This window comes from Plecotus auritus, assembly GCF_963455305.1.
Source record: "Plecotus auritus genome assembly, chromosome: 7".
In the NCBI taxonomy this organism is placed as follows: domain Eukaryota; kingdom Metazoa; phylum Chordata; class Mammalia; order Chiroptera; family Vespertilionidae; genus Plecotus; species Plecotus auritus.
This window is the reverse complement of record NC_137774.1, coordinates 94,116,331-94,136,227: the sequence shown is the minus strand read 5'-3', so window position 1 is coordinate 94,136,227 and position 19,897 is coordinate 94,116,331. Positions and strand designations below refer to the sequence as shown.

General features: G+C 43.8%; 1 protein-coding gene across 3 annotated transcripts in view; it reads right to left on the bottom strand.

Moving 5' to 3' along the window:
* Positions 1-19,897, bottom strand: part of LOC308253456 (NXPE family member 3-like) — a 62,176-nt gene that overhangs the window by 21,463 nt on the left and 20,816 nt on the right. For 2 of the 3 annotated variants that reach the window (XM_080678983.1, XM_080678981.1), the window contains exons 2-3: positions 17,075-17,179; positions 4,569-5,323 (exon numbers count right to left, since the gene is read on the bottom strand). In XM_080678983.1, coding sequence (XP_080535109.1) covers positions 4,569-5,323; positions 17,075-17,179 — 860 coding nt within the window. Of the gene's footprint in view, positions 1-4,568; positions 5,324-17,074; positions 17,180-17,313; positions 17,409-19,897 lie in introns of those variants that run through there. The other variant, XM_080678982.1, reaches the window with a different exon arrangement.

Here is a 19,897-nt window from a genome sequence, read left to right as displayed (position 1 = left end):
CATATTTGGAATAAAAATGTTAACAATCTAAATCAAATAGGTTCAGAATTCCATTCTGAAGAAATAGAGAATACAAATTATTTTATTTATTTTTAAAAATATATTTGTATTGATTTCAGAGAGGAAGGAAAAAGGAGAGAGAGATAGTAACATCAATGATGAGAGAGAATCATTGATCGGCCACCTTCTGCCTCCCACAACCTAGGCATGTGCCCTGGCCGGGAATTGAACTGCAACCTCCTGGTTCATAAGTCGATGCTCAATCACTGAGCCACATTGGCTGTGCGAGAATACAAACTATTTTTTAAGAAAATATAGACTACAAACAAAAACTTAGTAATTTACTGAGTCACAAATAAAATTTCAACAAATTTCAAAGAATTAATATCAGAAACCATATTTCTAGAGGGTGAAACCAAGATGGCGGCATAGGTAAACGCCTGAACTTGCTGCCTCACACAACAACTTCAAAACTACAACTATAAGACAAAATGGACATCATCCAGAACCACAGGAAGGCTGGCGAAGTGGAAATTCTACAACTAGAAGGGAAGAGAAAAGCACATTGAGACTCAGAGGAGCTGTGGCAGTAAATTGCAGAGGTACAGAGGCACGCGCGTGCAGAGAGGGCTGGCAACTGAGTATGCAGCTGGCTTTTTCAATCCGCAGGGAGACGCAAGCTCCCAACTGCTCTGAACTCCAGTTCTGGGCAAGACTCTGGGGACACAGACTCATACGGGGAGAAACTGGACTGTCTGGCAGCAGGCGGAACTCGAGGGTGGCTTTCTCTCAGAGGTGCTTGCAGCGATTACCACGGGACACTGAGACCTGGGGGCCTCTTAGGGCAGGGCTGATGGGAAGCCATTGCTGTTTGATCCACCCTGAGACTCCGCCCCATCCAAGCTGTGCACAGAGGCTTTTGCATATGAATGGCCTGGTCCTTTGAAATCTAAATTTACCTAACAAACTGCAGCTGAGTCAGAGAGACCCAGAACATTCAAAAGGAGGCCCAAGGCACCAGAGCAGCTTGCATTGCTTCACAGCTGGGCCTCATCTGGGCACCTCCAAAACCCAAACAAAGAAGATGAATCTGCAGATCTCTCCATAGCTCCTGCTGGGTGGCCTCAGGCAGAGGCTAAATTAGCACCTCCTTGGATATCCAAGAGCCAGTGTACCCAGGGGTCAGAGTAGGACCATCCAGATTACAACTCCTCAGATCCATAAGGGACACACTCAGGGGGCAGATTCAGTGAGCACCAAAGCCCCACCGAAGCAAGTCTTGCCTCATAAGGATGTCTCCAGTACAGAAGTTCTCTCATCGTAGATACAGCTGATCCTCACAGCCAATTGGCCTGGAGGTCAATTCCTCCCAGTGATAACAACAACAATCAAGACTTAACTACAACAAGACTGCACACAGCCCACAAAGGGGTGCACCAAGAGTGTCCACCTCAGGTAACTGGGGAGGCTGATCCACTCGGCCCTAGAGGACACCTACCACACAAAGCCACTCTATCAACTCAGGGGAGCAGCCAAAATGTGGAGACAAAGAAACATGTCACAAATGAAAGAAATGGAGGAAAACAAACGACTGGATATAGAGTTCAAAACCACGGTTATAAGGTTTTTCAAGAATTTCCTAGAAAAGGCCGATAAATTTAGCAAGACCCTTGAGGATATGAAAAAGGACCAACTAGAAATTAAGCATACACTGACTGAAATAAAGAATAATATACGGAGATCCAACAGCAGACTAGAGGATCGCAAGAATCAAGTCAAAGATTTGAAATACAAAGAAGCAAAAAACACCCAACTGGAAAAGAAAAAAGAAAAAAGAATCCAAAAATATGAAGATAGTGTAAGGAGCCTCTGGGACAACTTCAAACGTACCAAAATCCAAATTATGGGGGTGCCAGAAGAAGAGAGAGAGCAAGATACTGAAAACCTATTTGAAGAAATAATGACTGAAAACTTCCCCCACATGGTGAAAGAAATAGACTTACAAGTCCAGGAAGCGCACAGAACCCCAAACAAAAGGAATCCAAAGAGGACCACACCAAGACACATCATAATTAAAATGCCAAGAGCAAAAGACAAAGAGAGAATATTAAAAGCAGCAAGAGAAAAACAGTTAGTTACCTACAAGGGAGCACCCATAGGGCTGTCAGCTGATTTCTCAACAGAAACTATGCAGGCCAAACGAGACTGGCAAGAAATATTCAAAGTGATGAATAGCAAGAACCTACAACCAAGATTACTCTACCCAGCAAAGCTATCATTTAGAATTGAAGGGCAGATAAAGAGCTTCACAGATAAGAAAAAACTAAAGGAGTTCATCACCGCCAAACCAGTATTATATGAAATGCTGAAAGGTATTCTTTAAGAAGAGGAAGAAGAATAAAAATGGTAAAGATAAAAATTATGAAGAACAAATACATATCTATCAACAAGTGAATCTAAAAATCAAGTGAATAAAAAACCTGATGAACAGAATAAACTGGTGAATATAATAGAATCAGGGGCATAGAAAGGGAGTGGACTAACAATTCTCAGGGGGAAAGAGGTGTGGGGGGTGCGGGAAGAGACTGGACAAAAATCGTACACCTATGGATGAGGACAGTGAGGGGGGTAAGGGCAGAGGGTGAGGTGGGAACCGGGTGGAGGGGAGCTTTGGGCGGGGGGAAGATGAACAATTGTAATAATCTGAAGAATAAAGATTTATTTAAAAAAAAATAAAATAAAATAAGAAACCATATTTCTAGTCATAATGCAAATAAATTAAGAAAAAAATATGAAGATAGCCACCTCCCTACCTTATATTCAGAAACTAAACATAATTCCTAAATAATTCATGAATTAAAGAGAAAATCACTGTGTAAATTACAAAACATGTGAAAATAAATAAAAATGAAGTTTCCATATACAAAAATTTGAAGAATATAGGCTAAAGCTGTACTCTGAAAGAAATTTATAGCCTTAACTATTTTCATCTGATATAAGGAAGATTGATAGATTGGTGAATTGTTCTGAATCATGAAATTAGAAAAAAAGAAATAAGGGACTATAATGAGGTATTCCACATATGCTTACAGAAGAGGCTGTTCCCATTGGGCGCTCTCACAATTACTCCTTTACCAGATTCCATCCCACTTTGCTAGAGGCTGCTGCATGCTCCGGCAGGCCTGCCCCAGTTTTCTGCTTAACACAGGGCTGCTTGCCTAAAAATCTACAATTTCAATAGGCATATTGTCTCTGTTGGTTATTACCATTAATAGGAATATCTTTTCATATTAATAAATATAATTGTATAAAATAAAAAAGAAATAAATCCTGAAATTAATAAAGAGAACAAATATCAAAGATACTAGCAGGAACAAATAAAATAGAATGGATGTTCTGGGCTGCAAACATTGCACAGCTCCTCCGTGGCCAGGAGGCAGGATGCCTTAAGACAGAGGGAGGTGCAGTAGGTCACAGAACAATGGGTCGGTTGGAATTTAGAGGGAGGTGGTGGTTCATGCTCCAGCCAAGCGTGCCCAGGCGTTGCACCTGTGCCCTGAGTTTCTTAGAAACGGCTGAAATAGCTTTTGTAACCTTTGGGTTGTCACTGTAATTGTCCTAACTCCCTCTTGTGGTTCCCGAGTATAAATTTGCTGTAACACCTGTGGACTGCACTGCAGTTCGGCCTTTACCGCGGTGAAGTGCTGCAACTGTAGTCACTGGCCAGCTTAATAAAGGCTCATAAATTTTGATCTCAGTCTCTGGTGGTCGTCTCTTGCGGGTTGCCCCACAACAATGGAGATTCATTTTTCTGATAATATGGCAGAACCAAGTATTCATACCAACCCTTACACTGAGAACCACTAAAAATTCTGAACAACAAAAAAATATCTTTAATGTTTTTGAAAAATAGATTTTTAAATAATTGAAGATCTAACTAAACAAGGAATTTTTATGTATTTATTTATTTTTAGATGAAAATCTAAGTGCAGGCAGGAATTTAAATAAATAAATGAGGCATTAAAGACACTTTTGCCCTGAGGTCATTTGCTCTGCCTTGAACATCTTATCTCTTATCTTTCTGGAGAATTACTATTTTTTTCTTTAAAGCCCAGATCAATTGTAACCTTCCTTAAATGGATAGCCTGACCAGTTTCTTGTAGTACATATCTGTTTAGAAATGTCTGTCATATAATAGGCGCGCAACAAACACCTGTTGGATGAGAGTATAAATAAATGAGTGGTGCCCTGACCAGTTTGGCTCAATGGATGGGGTGTTGGCCTGCAGACTCAAGGGTCCCGGGTTTGATTCCGGTCAAGGGCATGTACCTTGGTTGCGGGCACATCCCCAGTGGGAGGTGTGCAAGAGGCAGCTGATTGACGTTTCTCTCTCATCAATGTTTCTAACTCTCTATCCCTCTCCCTTCCTCTCTGTAAAAAATCAATAAAATATATTAAAAAAAAAATAAATGAGTGGTAAACTTGGGAGGGTGTCACAGGGACAATATTTAGAAAGAAGGATGTGGCTTAGTGTTGGTACAAGCTTCCCTGCTCTTACGTTTTCTTACCATGCCAGCAGGGCCTCATCATGTAGAGTAGTCACATTCAGGTAACTTCCACTTGAGTGCCCAACTAAAGAGTTGCAGGGCAGGGTAGAGGGCTGAGCACAGAACCAGAGTTCACCCGAATCCACATTTCTATATTGGCAGGTAGGCCCTCTTGTTCCAATTGACAGAGGGTCAACATTGCAAATCACAGTCTCTTCAATTCCTGTGGGTCCCCGGAAATACCCTCTAAAATCAACAGTGGCTCTTTTCTCTCTCCAGATTCTTCGCAAAACCCCAACGGCCTCGCTGGAATGGATCAGCCGCACTTGCACCTGGGCCTGCCCAGCCCAAAGAAGGGGAAAGGATAGAAGGTATGTGCCATTCTCCAGATCCTGGACATCCCCAGGGACCCCTGCCTTCAAGTCAGGACCCAGCAGCTGTGCCCGAAACAGATCCCCGCCATGGGTCTTGGGCCTGCCTCGATGGTCTCTGGCAACAAGGATGACCTCCAGGTAGCCTCCCAGGACATAGCTGGCCTGCGCAGGATCCCTCAGGTAGTAGGTGGAGTTCTGGGGGCTGGTGGAGGCCAATAGGTCCTTTTCTTCTCCTGGGCCTGAAGGCCAGTACAAAAGGTGGGTCAGGTTGCCAAACTCCTGGGAGACAGACTCCAAGAGGGAGGGCGATTCTGTGGGCTTGGGGGTAGATTTAGATGCACAGCAAGGTGCTGGGGGATGAGGGATGGTGCTGTCAGGCCAGGGCAACTTGAAGTAGAAGATCTGTTGGTAGAGAAAGGAGAATCTATCAATGGTTTATGTTTTCTTCACTTTCTTTTAGGAAGGAGATTTCTATTCACCAAAACCAGTCCCCTCTGCCAGGAGCCCTATCCTGCCTGCACCAGGCTGTCTGTCATTCACTAGCCTAGTGTCTGAGTCATTATCAAGTTACTTATAAGGAGCACCTCCTGTGAAGATGAAGTTATATCTATGGATCTCAACTGTATCCTTATCTCAGCCTTATTCCCTCCACTACCACCCTCATCCCCATGCAACAAGCACAGAGATACATGCAGGCCTACATCTAATTGTCATATCTCTTACCTCCCAGAACCTGGCATTCTGGTTAAGTGTCCTCTTTTTTCTTCCAATTTCCTCTCTCTAACATCTCACCCCCACCATCTCCAAACTAGATTTCCAAGAGAGAATTGGAGGTGGGCAAGTGCATTTACTCGGTGCTGTTGAGGGTTAAACAAGCAGGAGGTTAGACCGTCTCTTAGGGAGCTCCCTCTCTAATTGGGCTCAGTGGACAAAAGAAGCAATTTGACCACAGAAACTATTGGAAAAGTAAGAAGCTATAGAAAGGCAGAGATAGAGGTGATGGCTGGAACAAGAACTGATATATGGCAGATTCTTTTCTAGGAAGACATGGTGTTTGCTATGACAGAGACTCTCCTCCAGGGGCCCAGAGCTCTCTGGTATCACACTCCAAGAAACACAAAGTCACAAATACAGACCAGGAAGAGCAGTAGAGGGAGGCCTTATTTTGTGTGGTGGATATGAGAGTGGGCCTATGTGCCTGACCTATCAGATACTTACCTATACCCACCAATAGTACCTTCTATTCAAGCAGTGTGATTCAGAAAAGAAGCAACCCAGTGACACATCTCAAATTCCATGGCAGCACATGGAGTGTGCGTTTGAGGCTGAAATCTTTGTTTTGATTGCTGGAGGAGAAAACACTCACAGGACTGGCTCCTCTCCGGGCTGGAGAGAAGCAGGGTTCAACATCATAGAATCTGGGCTCAGATCCAGTATTATGTGGTTTCTTGGGATGCTTAGCCCACACAGGCAAGTGGTGTCTTGGAGGAAAGTATACCTGGTAAGGTGTCTGGTCCTGATGAGGCCTGTTTACAGACCCTCATCCTGGGCTGGGAGAATATCAGGGCAGCACTAAACTGGCAGATCACAAGTCAGAATGGCTTCTTGTCCATCTTAACAAGGGCAGAAACGAGCCAGGGAACATGACTCATATTCCCAGCAGCAGTGACTGTTTTGCCTCCTGTTGCTTGCAGCTTTGCCACCACACAAAGGGTCCTGAAAATTTGAACTGACCAGCAAGAGTGGCCAAGGGTTCTGTTATGGCAAATTTGAACAGATTTGAGAAAGACCAAAAGTATCAGTTCAACATGAAAAGAATTATTAGTTGGGGGAGGTTACATGAAAAGAATTATTAGCTGTTTTGTTATTCCTATGTCATATGAACATTACATATATTCTTTGGCATGTGAAAAATATCCTATATAATAAAGAGGTGATATGCAAATTGACCCTCATGCCCTCACATCACAAGATGGCCGTCGGCACAAGATGGCCAGCCACCTGTTGTCACAAGATGGCCACCCCCATGTCATCACAAAATGGCCGCCCCATGTCATCACAAGATGGCCACCACAAGATGGCCACCCCCACGTCATCACAAGATGGCCGTCCCCACATTGTCACAAGATGGCCAGCAGGGGAGGGCAATTGGGGGCAACCAGGCCTGCAGGGGAGGGCAGTTAAGGGGGGGACCAGGCCTGCACGGGAGGGAAGTTGGGGGTGATCGGGATGGCAGCGGAGGGCAGTTAGGGGTGATTGGGCTGGCAGGGGAGGGCAGTTGGGGGTGATTGGGCTGGCAGGTGAGTGGTTAGGGGGCAATCAGGCTGGCAGGCAGGCGAGTGGTTAGGAGCCAGCAGTCCTGGATTGTGAGAGGGATGTACGACTGCTGAGGGGTTTTAGATTGGAGAGGGTGCAGGCTGGGCTGAGGGACAACCCCCCTCCCCCAGTGCACAATTTCATGCACCGGGTCTCTAGTTTCATAATAAAAACAAAAATTGTAAAAAATTCTCTGCTTAATTTCTCTTTAACCAAAAAGGAACTATAAAAATAAAAATACAATCTGTCTACATAGAAATAAAAAGAGAAAACTTCAGGAGTAATACCTTTAAGGTGGCGAGTAGGAAGCCCTGAATCCTCTTTCCCCCATGAATTCACAGATTCAGCAACAATTCAGTAACTGGAAGGCTTTTATACCAGGTGAACATGAAAATAGACATACCGAAAGTGGTAAGGAGATTCAGGACACTTCTGCTATATTGCAATATGATCAGGAAGAGAACCCCAGCTCCCAGCTTCTATCAGCTCAGCGTCCCAACTTTTCTGTAAGGATCTTCAGTGAACTGGTTTCTGGCCTGCCAGTTTGCAATGCTGATGAGACCAGCACAATCTAGCTGCCTGGGAGAGAACAAGGACTACTAGCTTAAGCTGGTAGTCACCATAGCTCCTCCCCCTGGCTCAGCATGGCTCTCTATGCTGGTGAAAGAAGCCAGTCACAGAAAGACAAACATTGCATGATTCCTTTTATATGAAGAATCTAAAATTGTAAAGTTTATGGAACTGAAGAAAGGTGTTTGCCAGATGGCAGGGAGAGGAATAAATGGGGAGTTACTAGTTAACAAGCATAAAATTTTAGTTAAGCAAGATAAATAAACTCTACAGGTCTGTTGTACAACATTGTATCTAAAATACTGTGTTGTATACTTTAAAAATTGTTAAGCAGGCAGATCTCATGTTAAGAGATAATAAATCTTATAATAATGAAATAAAATTAAAAAATATTTATTTTACTCAAAAGACACTATTAGAATGAAAAGCAGAGCTGGAGAAGATATTTGTACCATGCACAACAAATGAAGGAACTTGTATCCAGAATCTCTAAAGAATTCCTATAGATTAATAAGAAAAGACAGAGAGAGAAACCAAGATGGCGGCATAGGTAAACACCTAAACTGCTGCCTCGCACAACAATATCAAAACTACAACTAAAAGACAAAAAGGACACCATCCAGAAGTACAGGAAAGCTGGCTGAGTGGAAATTCTACAACTAGAAGAAAAGAGGAAAGCACATTGAGAATCAGAGGAGCTGCAAATGGCTGAGGTATGGAGATGCGCGAGCGCACGGAGAGGACGGGTGGCTGTGTGCATGGGCAGCTGAGTGCACGGCTGGCTTTCTAAAGCGGGAGGGAGAAGGAAGCTCCTGACTGCACTGAACTCCAGTCCCGGGCGAGACGCTGGGAAACCAGACTCATTCGGGGGGAATCTGGACTGTCAGGAAAAGAGAAAACACACTGAGACTCAGGGGAGCTGTGAAAGGCAGAGGTCCAGAGGCGCGCGCGCACAGAGAGGACTGACTGCTGAATGCATGGGCGGCTGAGTGTGCGGCTGGCTTTCTAAAGCGGGAGGGAGACGGAAGCTCCCAACTGTGCTGAACTCAAGTTCTGGGCAAGTTTCTGGGAACTGCGACTCTTTCGGGGAGAAACTGGACTGTCTGGCAGCGGGCGAAACTCAAGGGCGGTTTTCTCTCAGAGGTGCTTGCAGTGATTACCGAGGGACACTGAGACCCAGGGGCCTCATAGGGCAGGGCTGACAGGAAACCAAGGCTGTCTGCTCCACCCTGAAACTCCGCCCCATCCAAGCTGAGCACAGAGGCTTTTGCAATTTTGCAAGTCTTGTCTCATAAGAGTGTCTCCAGCACAGAAGTTCTCCCATCGTAGACACAGCTGATCCTCACAGCCAATTGGCCTGGAGGTCAATTCCTCCCAGTGATACCAACAACAATCAAGACTTAACTACAACAAGGCTGTGCACACAGCCCACAAAGGGGTGCACCAAGAGTGTCCACCTCAGGTAACTGGGGAGGCTGAGCCACTCGGCCCTAGAGGACACCTACCACACAAAGCTACTCTACCAACTCAGGGAAGCAGCGAAAATGTGGAGACAAAAAAACAGATCACAAATGAAAGAAATGGAGGAAAACAAACGACTGGATATAGAGTTCAAAACCACGGTTATAAGGTTTTTCAAGAATTTCCTAGAAAAGGCAGATAAATTCAGCAAGACCCTCGAGGATATGAAAAAGGACCAACTAGAAATTAAGCATACACTGACTGAAATAAAAAATATTATACAGAGACCTAACAGCAGACTAGAGGACCACAAGAATCAAGTCAAAGAGTTGAAATACAAAGAAGCAAAAAACACCCATCTGGAAAAGCAAAAAGAATCCAAAAATTTGAAGTTAGTGTAAGGAGCCTCTGGGACAACTTCAAACATACGAATTATGGGGGTGCCAGAGGAAGAGAGAGAGCAAGATACTGAAAACCTATTTGAAGAAATGATGACAGAAAACTTCCCCCACCTGCTGAAAGAAATAGACTTACAAGTCCAGGAAGCGCACAGAACCCCAAACAAAAGGAATCCAAAGAGGACCACACCAAGACACATCATAATTAAAATGCCAAGAGCAAAAGACAAAGAGAGAATATTAAAAGTAGCAAGAGAAAAACAGTTAGTTACCTACAAGGGAGCACCCATAGGGCTGTCAGCTGATTTCTCAACAGAAACTATGCAGGCCAGAAGGGAGTGGCAAGAAATATTCAAAGTGATGAATAGCAAGAACCTACAACCAAGATTACTCTACCCAGCAAAGCTATCATTCAGAATTGAAGGGCAGATAAAGAGCTTCACAGATAAGAAAAAGCTAAAGGAGTTCATCACTGCCAAACCAGTATTATATGAAATGCTGAAAGGTATTCTTTAAGAAGAGGAAGAAGAAGAAAAAGGTAAAGATAAAAATTATGAACAACAAATACATATCTATCAACAAGTGAATCCAAAAATCAAGTGAATAAAAAACCTGATGAACAGAATAAACTGGTGAATATAATAGAATCCGGGCATAGAAAGGGAGTGGACTGACAATTCTCAGGGGGAAAGGGGTGTGGGAGGTGCGGGAAGAGACTGGACAAAAAGCGTGCACCTATGGATGAGGAGAGTGGAGGGGAGGTAAGGGCAGAGGGTGGGGTGGAAACCAGGTGGAGGGGAGCTGCAGGGGGGGGCGGGAAGAGGAACAATTGTAATAATCTGAACAACAAAGATTTATTAAATTTTAAAAAAATAAGAAAAGACAAACAACCTAATTAAAACGGACAGGACATACTTTAACAGCATTTCACAATAGAGAAAATTCAATGACCAAAAAATATATGAATAGTTGCTTAGCTGAATTAGTAAGAAAAGGATTTCAAACTAAGACCACAATGGAATACCTTTAGATATTCAAAGAAAGGTTACAACTAAAAGATAATACCAATGTTAGTGAGGATGTGAAGCAACTGAATCTCTCATATGTGCTGGTGAGAACATAAATTGGGAAAACCACTTTGCAATACTGTCAGTATGTACGAAAGGTTAATGTTTGCATATCTTAGGATCAAGAAATTTAGCTGGTTGGTATATACTCAACAGAAAGGCATGCATATGTGCACCAGGCAATATTTAAAATAGTTCAAAATTGAACACAATCCGCCGAAACCGGTTTGGCTCAGTGGATAGAGCGTCGGCCTGCGGACTGAAGGGTCCCGGGTTCGATTCCGGTCATGGGCATGTACCTTGGTTGCGCGCACATCCCCAGTAGGGGGTGTGCAGGAGGCAGCTGATCGATGTTTCTCTCTCATCGATGTTTCTAGCTCTCTATCCCTCTCCCTTCCTCTCTGTAAAATATCAATAAAATATATTTTTTTAAAAAAAATTGAACACAATCCAAATGGCCATCAATAGTAGAATGGATAAGTAAATTGTCATATATTCATACACTAGAGCAGTGGTCGGCAAACTCATTAGTCAACAGAGCCAAATATCAACAGTACGATTGAAATTTCTTTTGAGAGCCAAATTTTTTAAACTTAAACTTCTTCTAACGCCACTTCTTCAAAATAGACTTGCCCAGGCCGTGGTATTTTGTGGAAGAGCCACACTCAAGGGGCCAAAGAGCCGCATGTGGCTCGCAAGCCGCAGTTTGCCGACCACTGCACTAGAGTACTAACATAAAATTAACAAATAATGGTTTTACAGTACAACATGGATGACTCTCACAAAAACAGTGGTGGCATTTGACCTCAGTTCTTGAGTTCAGCAAAGAAAGAATTCAGAGCCAAGAACTCTAGAGCAAGAAGTTTATTTAGAAAGTCACAGAGGTAGAAAAAGTGGGCTGCAAGGACTCAGGAGACAAGTTACAGAAGCCAAAGGGCTATTGGATCTTAGGAAATAGAAAGTGAAGATGTTGGTACATGCCTTGAGGAAATAAGGGGACAGGAGGAAGGTACCATCAGAGAGAGATAGAGTGCAAGTGCACTGGGTCCCTTGCCTTAAGGATTTTTATCTATGTTCTAAAGACAGGGATTTTAGGGGAGGACTCAGGGAAGGATCACAATGCCCTGACCAAGAATATTCATCAGCTTTTAGTTGTGTCCTTTCAGGATTGGTGGTTTCTACTGATTGGTCTGCACTGATAGGAGGCCATTAGTCATTGCATCTGGTCCTGATGTCAGCCATGGCATCGCTTCTTCTGGTTTTGCTGTTTTTCTGCATTTGGAGCTGAAACACAACTGAGGCCTGGGTGTTATCTCTAGCTTGACCAAAACTCTGTCTTGATGGTCAACAGACCAGAGGCTTTGTTCCTAGGATTATTTGATGCTGATCAGAACCTCATGGTCCTGAGGGCTTAATGCTTAAGGAGGTGGTCATGCAAGGGAGAAGGCAGCAGGTGAGGCAGGGTGCTGGATGAGGCCAGTTTGAAATAGCAATCTGTTTCACTTTCCCCATTCTACTTGCCAAGGAAGTTTCCTAGCTTCTTATTCTCCTGACTTTAGAATGAAAGAAGGCACACATAAAAGAATACGTAGTATACAACTGCATTTCTATAAAATGCAAATTAGGTAAAAATAAACTATAATGTTTAGAGTTGGAAAGAAGAGAGGATGATAGTGATAGAGAAGAAGGCAAAAACAGAAGCTCCTGGGGTACTGGTAATTTTTATTTCTTGACTTGTGATGATTACATAGCTGTGTTATCTTTTATTTAATTGAGCACTTACGACTTATATATTTTCATGTATGTTATAATTCAACTTTTTAAAAAAGTGGAAGGTTTTTGCTGCTGCACCAAGATGTCTCACAGTGAACGTTTACTCTGGAAATCAACACTTCATTTGGATCTGATTTTTAATGTGGACGAAAAGGGGCCGCTTATTAAACCTGACCAGATCGGGGAGGCCTGCATGGTGAGCCTTACAAACTGAAAGTAAACACATAGTGAGACGGTATAAGGACTTGGACCCAAGAGTGGAAAAATACTCAGTGACCAGAAGCCAGTTAGCCAGAAGGAATATCAGATCTGAATGTTACCACCCCACCACACTCTGCTCAAAGCAATTGCAAAATTTTGTCTCCCTTCTATGAGCTTGCTTTTCCTGTCCTGACATGGAAAATTCCACAAACCTGCCTTTTCCCAAAAGCCTGTTGTTTGTTTTTTCATGTAAGCCCACTTTGTCCCAGCTTATAAAAACAGCCAAGCAGACTCAGTCCCCAAGCCAATTCAGAGGACCTTCCTTCCTTTTGTGCTGTCTCTTTTGTGCTCAAACATAATAAAAAATCTGTCTGTAAATTTCTCTGGGGTTTCCTCTTGATTTCTGTTTTGGGGAACTCAAGAACTTCAACACCGGTAACAACAGGATGATCTGAACATAAAAAGTCCTAACTAAAAGCGAGTCGTGGCAGGTGGTGACATCCTAGGCCTACAGTTTCCTTTACAAAGGTCAATCTTTACTTTAAGTAAGCCTGTCTATTGTCTTTTTTGTTTGTTTGTTTAAAGTACTACATATGTCTCCTTTTTCTCTGATTGAATCCCCCCTCCCACCCCTCAGGACAAGCCCCCAACGCCCCAGTGTCTGTGTCCGTTGGTTATGCTAATATGCATGCAAGTCTACTGTCTTTTTGCATCTAAAATAACATACCCTTTGAGCCCTAGCCAGTTTGGCTCAGTGGATAAAGCATCGACCTACAGACCCAAGGGTCCCAGGTTTGATTCCAGTCAAGGGCATGTACCTCAGTTGCAGGCTCCTCTCTGGCGCGGGGCCTGGTCAGGACACATGAAGGAGGCAACCAATTGATGTGTTTCTCTCACATCGATGTTTCTCTCTGTCTTTCCCTCTCTCTTCCACTCTCTCTAAAACCAATGGGAAGTGCTCGCTTCGGCAGCACATACACTAAAATTGGAACGATACAGAGAAGATTAGCATGGCCCCTGTGCAAGGATGACACGCAAATCGAGAAGCGTTCCATATTTTTATGTTCTCTGTTCACACCGATTGGTGCCTATGTTTTCTTATGAAGAAAAACCATAGCATTCCTTATACACACTGCTATGCCAGCAGTTTGGCCTTCAACAAGAACATACTGAAATGAAGCACTGTGACCCTGTTCTGGCAAAGCTGCGCCCACCACCTGACAATCAGGATGCCTATTGGGCAGAATTTGGGTCCCTTGGACCGCTCCTCTGCTCCCATGTGGTCAAGGCCCGGGCTCAAGCTACTCTGCAGGCTCAACAGGTCAACAGGACCACTCTGACCATCACTCAGCCCCGACCCACGCTGACCCTTTCTCAGGCCCCTCAACCTGGCCCTCGGACCCCTGGCTTGCTGAAGGTCCCTGGCTCCATCTCACTGCCCGTCCAGACACTGGTGTCTGCACAATCTGCTGCTCCACCTCAACCTTCCCCTCCTCCAACCAAGTTTATTGTAATGTCATCGTCCTCTAGTGCCTCATCCACCCAACAGGTCCTGTCCCTCAGCACCTCAGCCCCTGGCTCAGGCTCTACCACCATCTCTCCTGTCACTACTACGGTCCCCAGTGTGCAGCCCGTTGTCAAGTTGGTCTCCACTGCCACAGCTGCACCCCCCAGCACTGCCCCCGCTGGCACCGGCAGTGTCCAGAAGTACATAGTGGTCTTTTTTCCCCCAACAGGGGATGGCAAATGAGGCCCCACCTCCCACCCTTCCCCGGTCCCTCCCCAATCCTCAGCCCCTTCCCCACTTGGGGGCAGTGCCCTCTGTGGGGGGAAACAGGAAGCTGGAGATAGCCCCCCTCCAGCTCCAGGGACTCCAAAGGCTAATGGCTCCCAGCCCCCTGGATCTGGCTCGCCTCAGCCTGCCCCTTGATGCTGTCACACATCTGCCAATCTTCTCTTCCCAAGATTCTCTCTCTACACACACACACACACACACACACACACACGGTGGAAGGAAGTAGTCATCTGCTTCCCTCTCCTTAACTTTCTTTTTAGATATTGTACAACCAGCTCCTCATAATAAAAGTTTGATTTGTAAAAAATAAAAAATAAAAATAAAATTAATGGAAATAATATCCTCGCGTGAGGATTAATGGGGGAAAAAATTAAAATAACATACCCTTTGAATGTTTAAGCAACCCCCTTTTTCCAAACTCTCAGCGTACAACCTCATACCACTGAGGCCACAGAACCCCTCACTGTCGTTTTGTTGTTTTTTTTAAAAAAAATATTTGTATATGTTTTTATTAATTTCAAAGAGAGGGAGAGAGAGGGAGAGAGAGATAGAAACATCAATGGTGAGAGAGAATCATCAATTGGCTGCCTCCTGCTCACTGCCCTCCCACAACCTAGGCATGTGCCTTGAATGGGAATTCAACCGTGACCTCCTACTTCATGGATCAATGCTCAACCACTGAGCCACACCAGCCAGGCAGAACCCCTCATTGTTACCTTGTTCCCCGAATGCCATGTCTACATGCTGTGTTAATTGTTAACTGTGGGGCGCAGCTACAGTGTTTGGACAGGTTCAAGTCTTGGACTGATGAGAGGGCACAGTCCTCTCGTGGCCACGTGCAAGTCCCAGCTTGGAGGGCAGAGCCCTCCCAGCACAATTATAGCCAACAGCTGTAGTTGTAAGCTTGAACCTATGGTCTGAACACGTGGCCCCACATGCCTAAGTGATATAGGCTGCAAGTAAACAAAGCTTGATCATGTACATGTAATTGAGTAGGATCGAAACCCACGAGAATGTTGTAAACATCTTGACCATGCCCTTACTTTGCCTCTTGGCATCTGGCTATAAAATAAAGACATGGCTTGTAGTCCGTGGTGCTATCTCCCCATCAGGGAGCAGCGTCCCACCACCGAGACCCAGCTTTCATTCTCTTGTCTGTCTTTTCTAAGCCTTTCAGCCGCCCCCACTCAGGGTCACTGAACCTGGCTGAGCTGGTGCGGCAATTAAGGCTCCCTGGGCTGAGTATGCCATGGCCCTGCCAGCCCGCCACAGTTAACCATCCTGTACCCACCAATTTAAAAAAAGTATGTGTCTCTCCATTTTATTCTTTTTTTTAAAAAAAAAAATTTTTTATTGATTTCACAGAGGGAGGGGGAGGGAGAGAGAGATAAAAACATCAGTGAGAGAGAATCATTAATTGGTTGTGTCCTGCACCACCCCCTACTGGGGATCGAGCCTGCAACCTGGGCATATGCCCTGACCAAGAATCGAACTGTGACCTTCTGCTTCATCATAGGTTGATGCTCAACCACTGAGCTATGTCAGTTGAGCTCTGTTTTATTCTTTATTCAATCTCAGAGATTTCCCTGCTTTGATTTCTTCCATCTCCCTAATTTACCACCAATGAATTTCACGTAAATCCTACCCCCCTTTCATGTAACGTCTCCTCCTTTGATTCTAATGTATAAAGTAAGCTATAAAATGGCCATTCTCTGGAGCATTTTCTCAATCCATTGAGATTTTGCTTCCTGGCAATTGTCAGTTTGGCTCAAATAAATTCAGAAAAATTCTCTACAGGGTTGGACGTTTCTTTTGTCAACATTAAGAAATTAGGGTTTCCATGCCAAACCCCTCCAAGCTTTTAGAATAAAGACCAATTTATGAACTTGCTGTCCTGAGGTTGAACCACTTTTTAATTCATATTTTCATGTGAAATCTCATACTGTTTAAATATCAATAACCCATTCACTAACCAATTGTTTTAAGCATGAGTTGAAACAGGCCAAACAAAATGCACCTATAGCTACATTAAGCCCCCAAACTCCAGTTATGATCTATGGACAAACAGGGAAATGCCTTCTCTTACAGGTATTCATAGCTTCTTGTCACAGCCAAGTTTCTCCAGAACACCGCAGAGGTCACTCCAGCCAATTGCCCACTCTTCTTTTGGACAGGGATTTTTTTCTTGAATCCCTGACTTTTTCTGTGCTTAAAAAGCAGGACTGGACACCACAGACTTCTATCTCTTTCTCATACACGGTGACAGAAAGGGTTAGAGAGCTAAGAACAATGTGAATTGCTCCCCTTCCCCTCCATGGGATTTCCCTGGAACAATCTCTTCTGGGTTTGTGTTTCTAATTCCTTAATAGACCCCAACACCTTCTCCTAAGGGTGAGGTTTCACCTTGCAATTGCGGCTGCTGGAGTCACACTGGGGCAGAGAGAAGGAAACTGAGAGCTCCCTCAGTCCCTTCTCCTGGATTTCAGGCAGTAATCAATTCAAACTTGAGGTTGCACAAGGTGAGAACAAATGAGCCAGGGACAAGAGGTAGTGGAGCAAGGGTAGTACTCACCCAAGCCAGAAAGACCAACACCACAGTCAGAATCTTGCGTTGCCCCATGAATGAACCCATGGCAGTGTAGATTTTTCTCTGAAATAACCAGGAAGAACCATGGATCTAGGTGGAATATAAAATAAAAATTTAATAGGTCTTGTTAAGTTACTGAGTTACTTCTTGTAACTTTCCAAGAGAGGTACATGTTCTGCCTGATACTATAACCTATTCCAGACCCTGTGTCTTTCAAAGGCCACCTTTCTAAGTCCTAGGTTTCCCCCAGAATTTAGAGTCTCTTTTTCTGGACTTTGAAACAATTGCAGCCTCCTGTGAGCAGCTTCCAGTAAGATTCCATTCTGGGATGCCACGGGTGCCTCTGAGTCTTTGCGCTATGACCTCTTTCACAATTGGTTTAGATAATATTTCACCACACCCCCCAAAACATCAATGAGAGAACACATGTTGTCATTCACTTGTAAATTTTCATAAAATATATTTGGTGTTAATTGTAGTTCTTCTATTGATATATCATATCTCCAGAAGCAGGGATGGGGAAACTTTTCTTCTGCCAAGGGCCATTTGGATATTTGTACATCATTCGGGGGCCATAAGAAATTATCCACTTAAAAATGAGCCTACTATATTTGGTCAAACATTTAATTAACTGGCCCTTAGTGCCTCAGCAGGGCCAGACCGAATGGTTTCATGGGCCGATGTAGCTCAAGGTCCAGAGATTTCCCACCCCTGCATAACAGGAGGACTTTAGCGTGAGGGAGTGAGAAGGAAAACCCCTATTTTGTAAAAACTGCTGTTTGGAATTCTCTGCTGTTTTTCTTAGACGGCCTCTTATTCTATAAAGGTAACTTTGCTGTCTAGCCTGCTTTAGCATGCTTGAATAATGAGGACCATAAACTTAGCTGTCTGACCTGGTAGGCCAGAGACTAGGTATGCCCATAATTTTAGCTGTCTGACCTTGAAGGCCAGAGACTAGATGTGCCCAAAATTTTTAGAACTGTGTTTGTTTTCAAAGACAGCAGCGAGATCACCACTAATCGCACAGAGGACTGGCTCCTTAATAAAAAGGGAAGTCCTGCTTGCAGCTTTGCTTAGAATTTGAATTCATTTTCTCTAAGCCCACCGCGGTGAATAAAGTGTGACTCCAAACTCTCCTGCATTGTTTGATTATTCCGGTTTTCTGCAACAGGAGGAGAGGGCATCTATCTGTCTGAGAGTGTCAGCATGGGTTATTCCAGAGGTTGTGACGGAGAGGTGACTGAGGTCTGCCAGAGTCAGAGTGGATTTTAGCGTGTCGATGCCCACCGCCCTGAAATACATACTATGAAATAATATAAGGTTAAATAGAGAGCTGGAATATCAAATCTGAAGAGAAATACAAATATGCCAAAACAATGATCAATCTAGGGTGGGAGTGGCTGGGGAGGGGTCAATGAGGGGGGGAGAGGAGGAGATATATGTAATACCTTAAACAATAAAAAAGAAAACAACAACAATGGTCAACATTGTTATTTGAACTTCAAATTAGATTCTAAGACTGAATCAGGTGGAGTAAAAAGGGACAGTACAAACCATACCAGAATTTCCTAACCTCCAGTCATGCACTAGGAATTTCATATGATTTTGCCATGTCCATATCCTGTCTACACTATTTTTTACTTAACATTTTTCTTTAAACTTACTCATTCTAAAAATTTAGACATTCATTTTGAAGAGAGAAGCAATAATACCTACAAAAGATAGGTGTGGGCCCTTGTTGGAAGCCGCCCATTGCCTTCACTAGCAGAGAGGTGTGGACAAGGAACCCGGAAGGCTGGTCAACCTTGAAGCTCTGAAAGGTCAGAGCCAACCACTCACTGTCTAGTTGAGACAATGGTAGCTGAAGCAACTTCCACCTTCTAGTTTTATGTAAATTCTTGCTGATTGGCCATTATTGGAATTGCCTGCCTAAAGGCTATGGGTGTATCCCATAGTCTTAATAAAAGGGATCGCTAGGCCGGAGCAAGGTGAAGTCCTTCCCCTTGAGTTGGGCTCCCGCCTGGCCCCCCACCCCCATATTTTCAAATTAATATTTTCTAGTCTCTCTCATTTGCATGTAGCCTCCTCCAGAGCCCGAACCCTGAACCTGAACCCTGAGCCACGCGGGACGTGGAAAGGGGTTCACTACAAACTGGAGCCCAAACGTGGGACACTACAGGCCCTGGCCAGTGTGGCCCAGTGGGTTGGAGTATTGTCCCATACACCAAAAGGTGCAAGAAGCAACAGAATGATGTTTCTCACATCGATGTTTCTCTCTCAATCTCTCTCTAAAATCAATTTTTTAAAAAGTAAAGGTGTGTGTATCTATGCTATTTATGAAAATTTCAAATTACAGAGGAATACAAGGAAAATACAAAACTCCCACCACTCAGCTCTATCACATTGTAGCACTTCAATTTTGGGTAATGTTGAGGCAATATGACCCCAGTTTAGCCATGTGTTCTTAGTTTGCAAGTTTCTTTTTTTTTCCTTCTCAACCTCTTTATTTTACAAATGAAGATATGAGGCCCAGAAAGGTTATGACCTCTTCAAAAACACATAGCTAGCTGAAATGTTGCAGAGCCTACAAACAGATTAAAAGTTTCCTGATACCCCATTTTCTTTCAACTTTCCCTCTCATGTTTTAATTATTTTTCTGTTCTTTGTGTCCTATTAATTCCTTTTTTTTGTAAGTTTCTTTTATTAAAAAATTTGTGTCCGTTTCAGATGTACAGCGTGGTGTTTAGACAATCTTATATTTTACAATGTTCCTCCCAATATTTCCAGTACCCACCTGGCACTGTACAT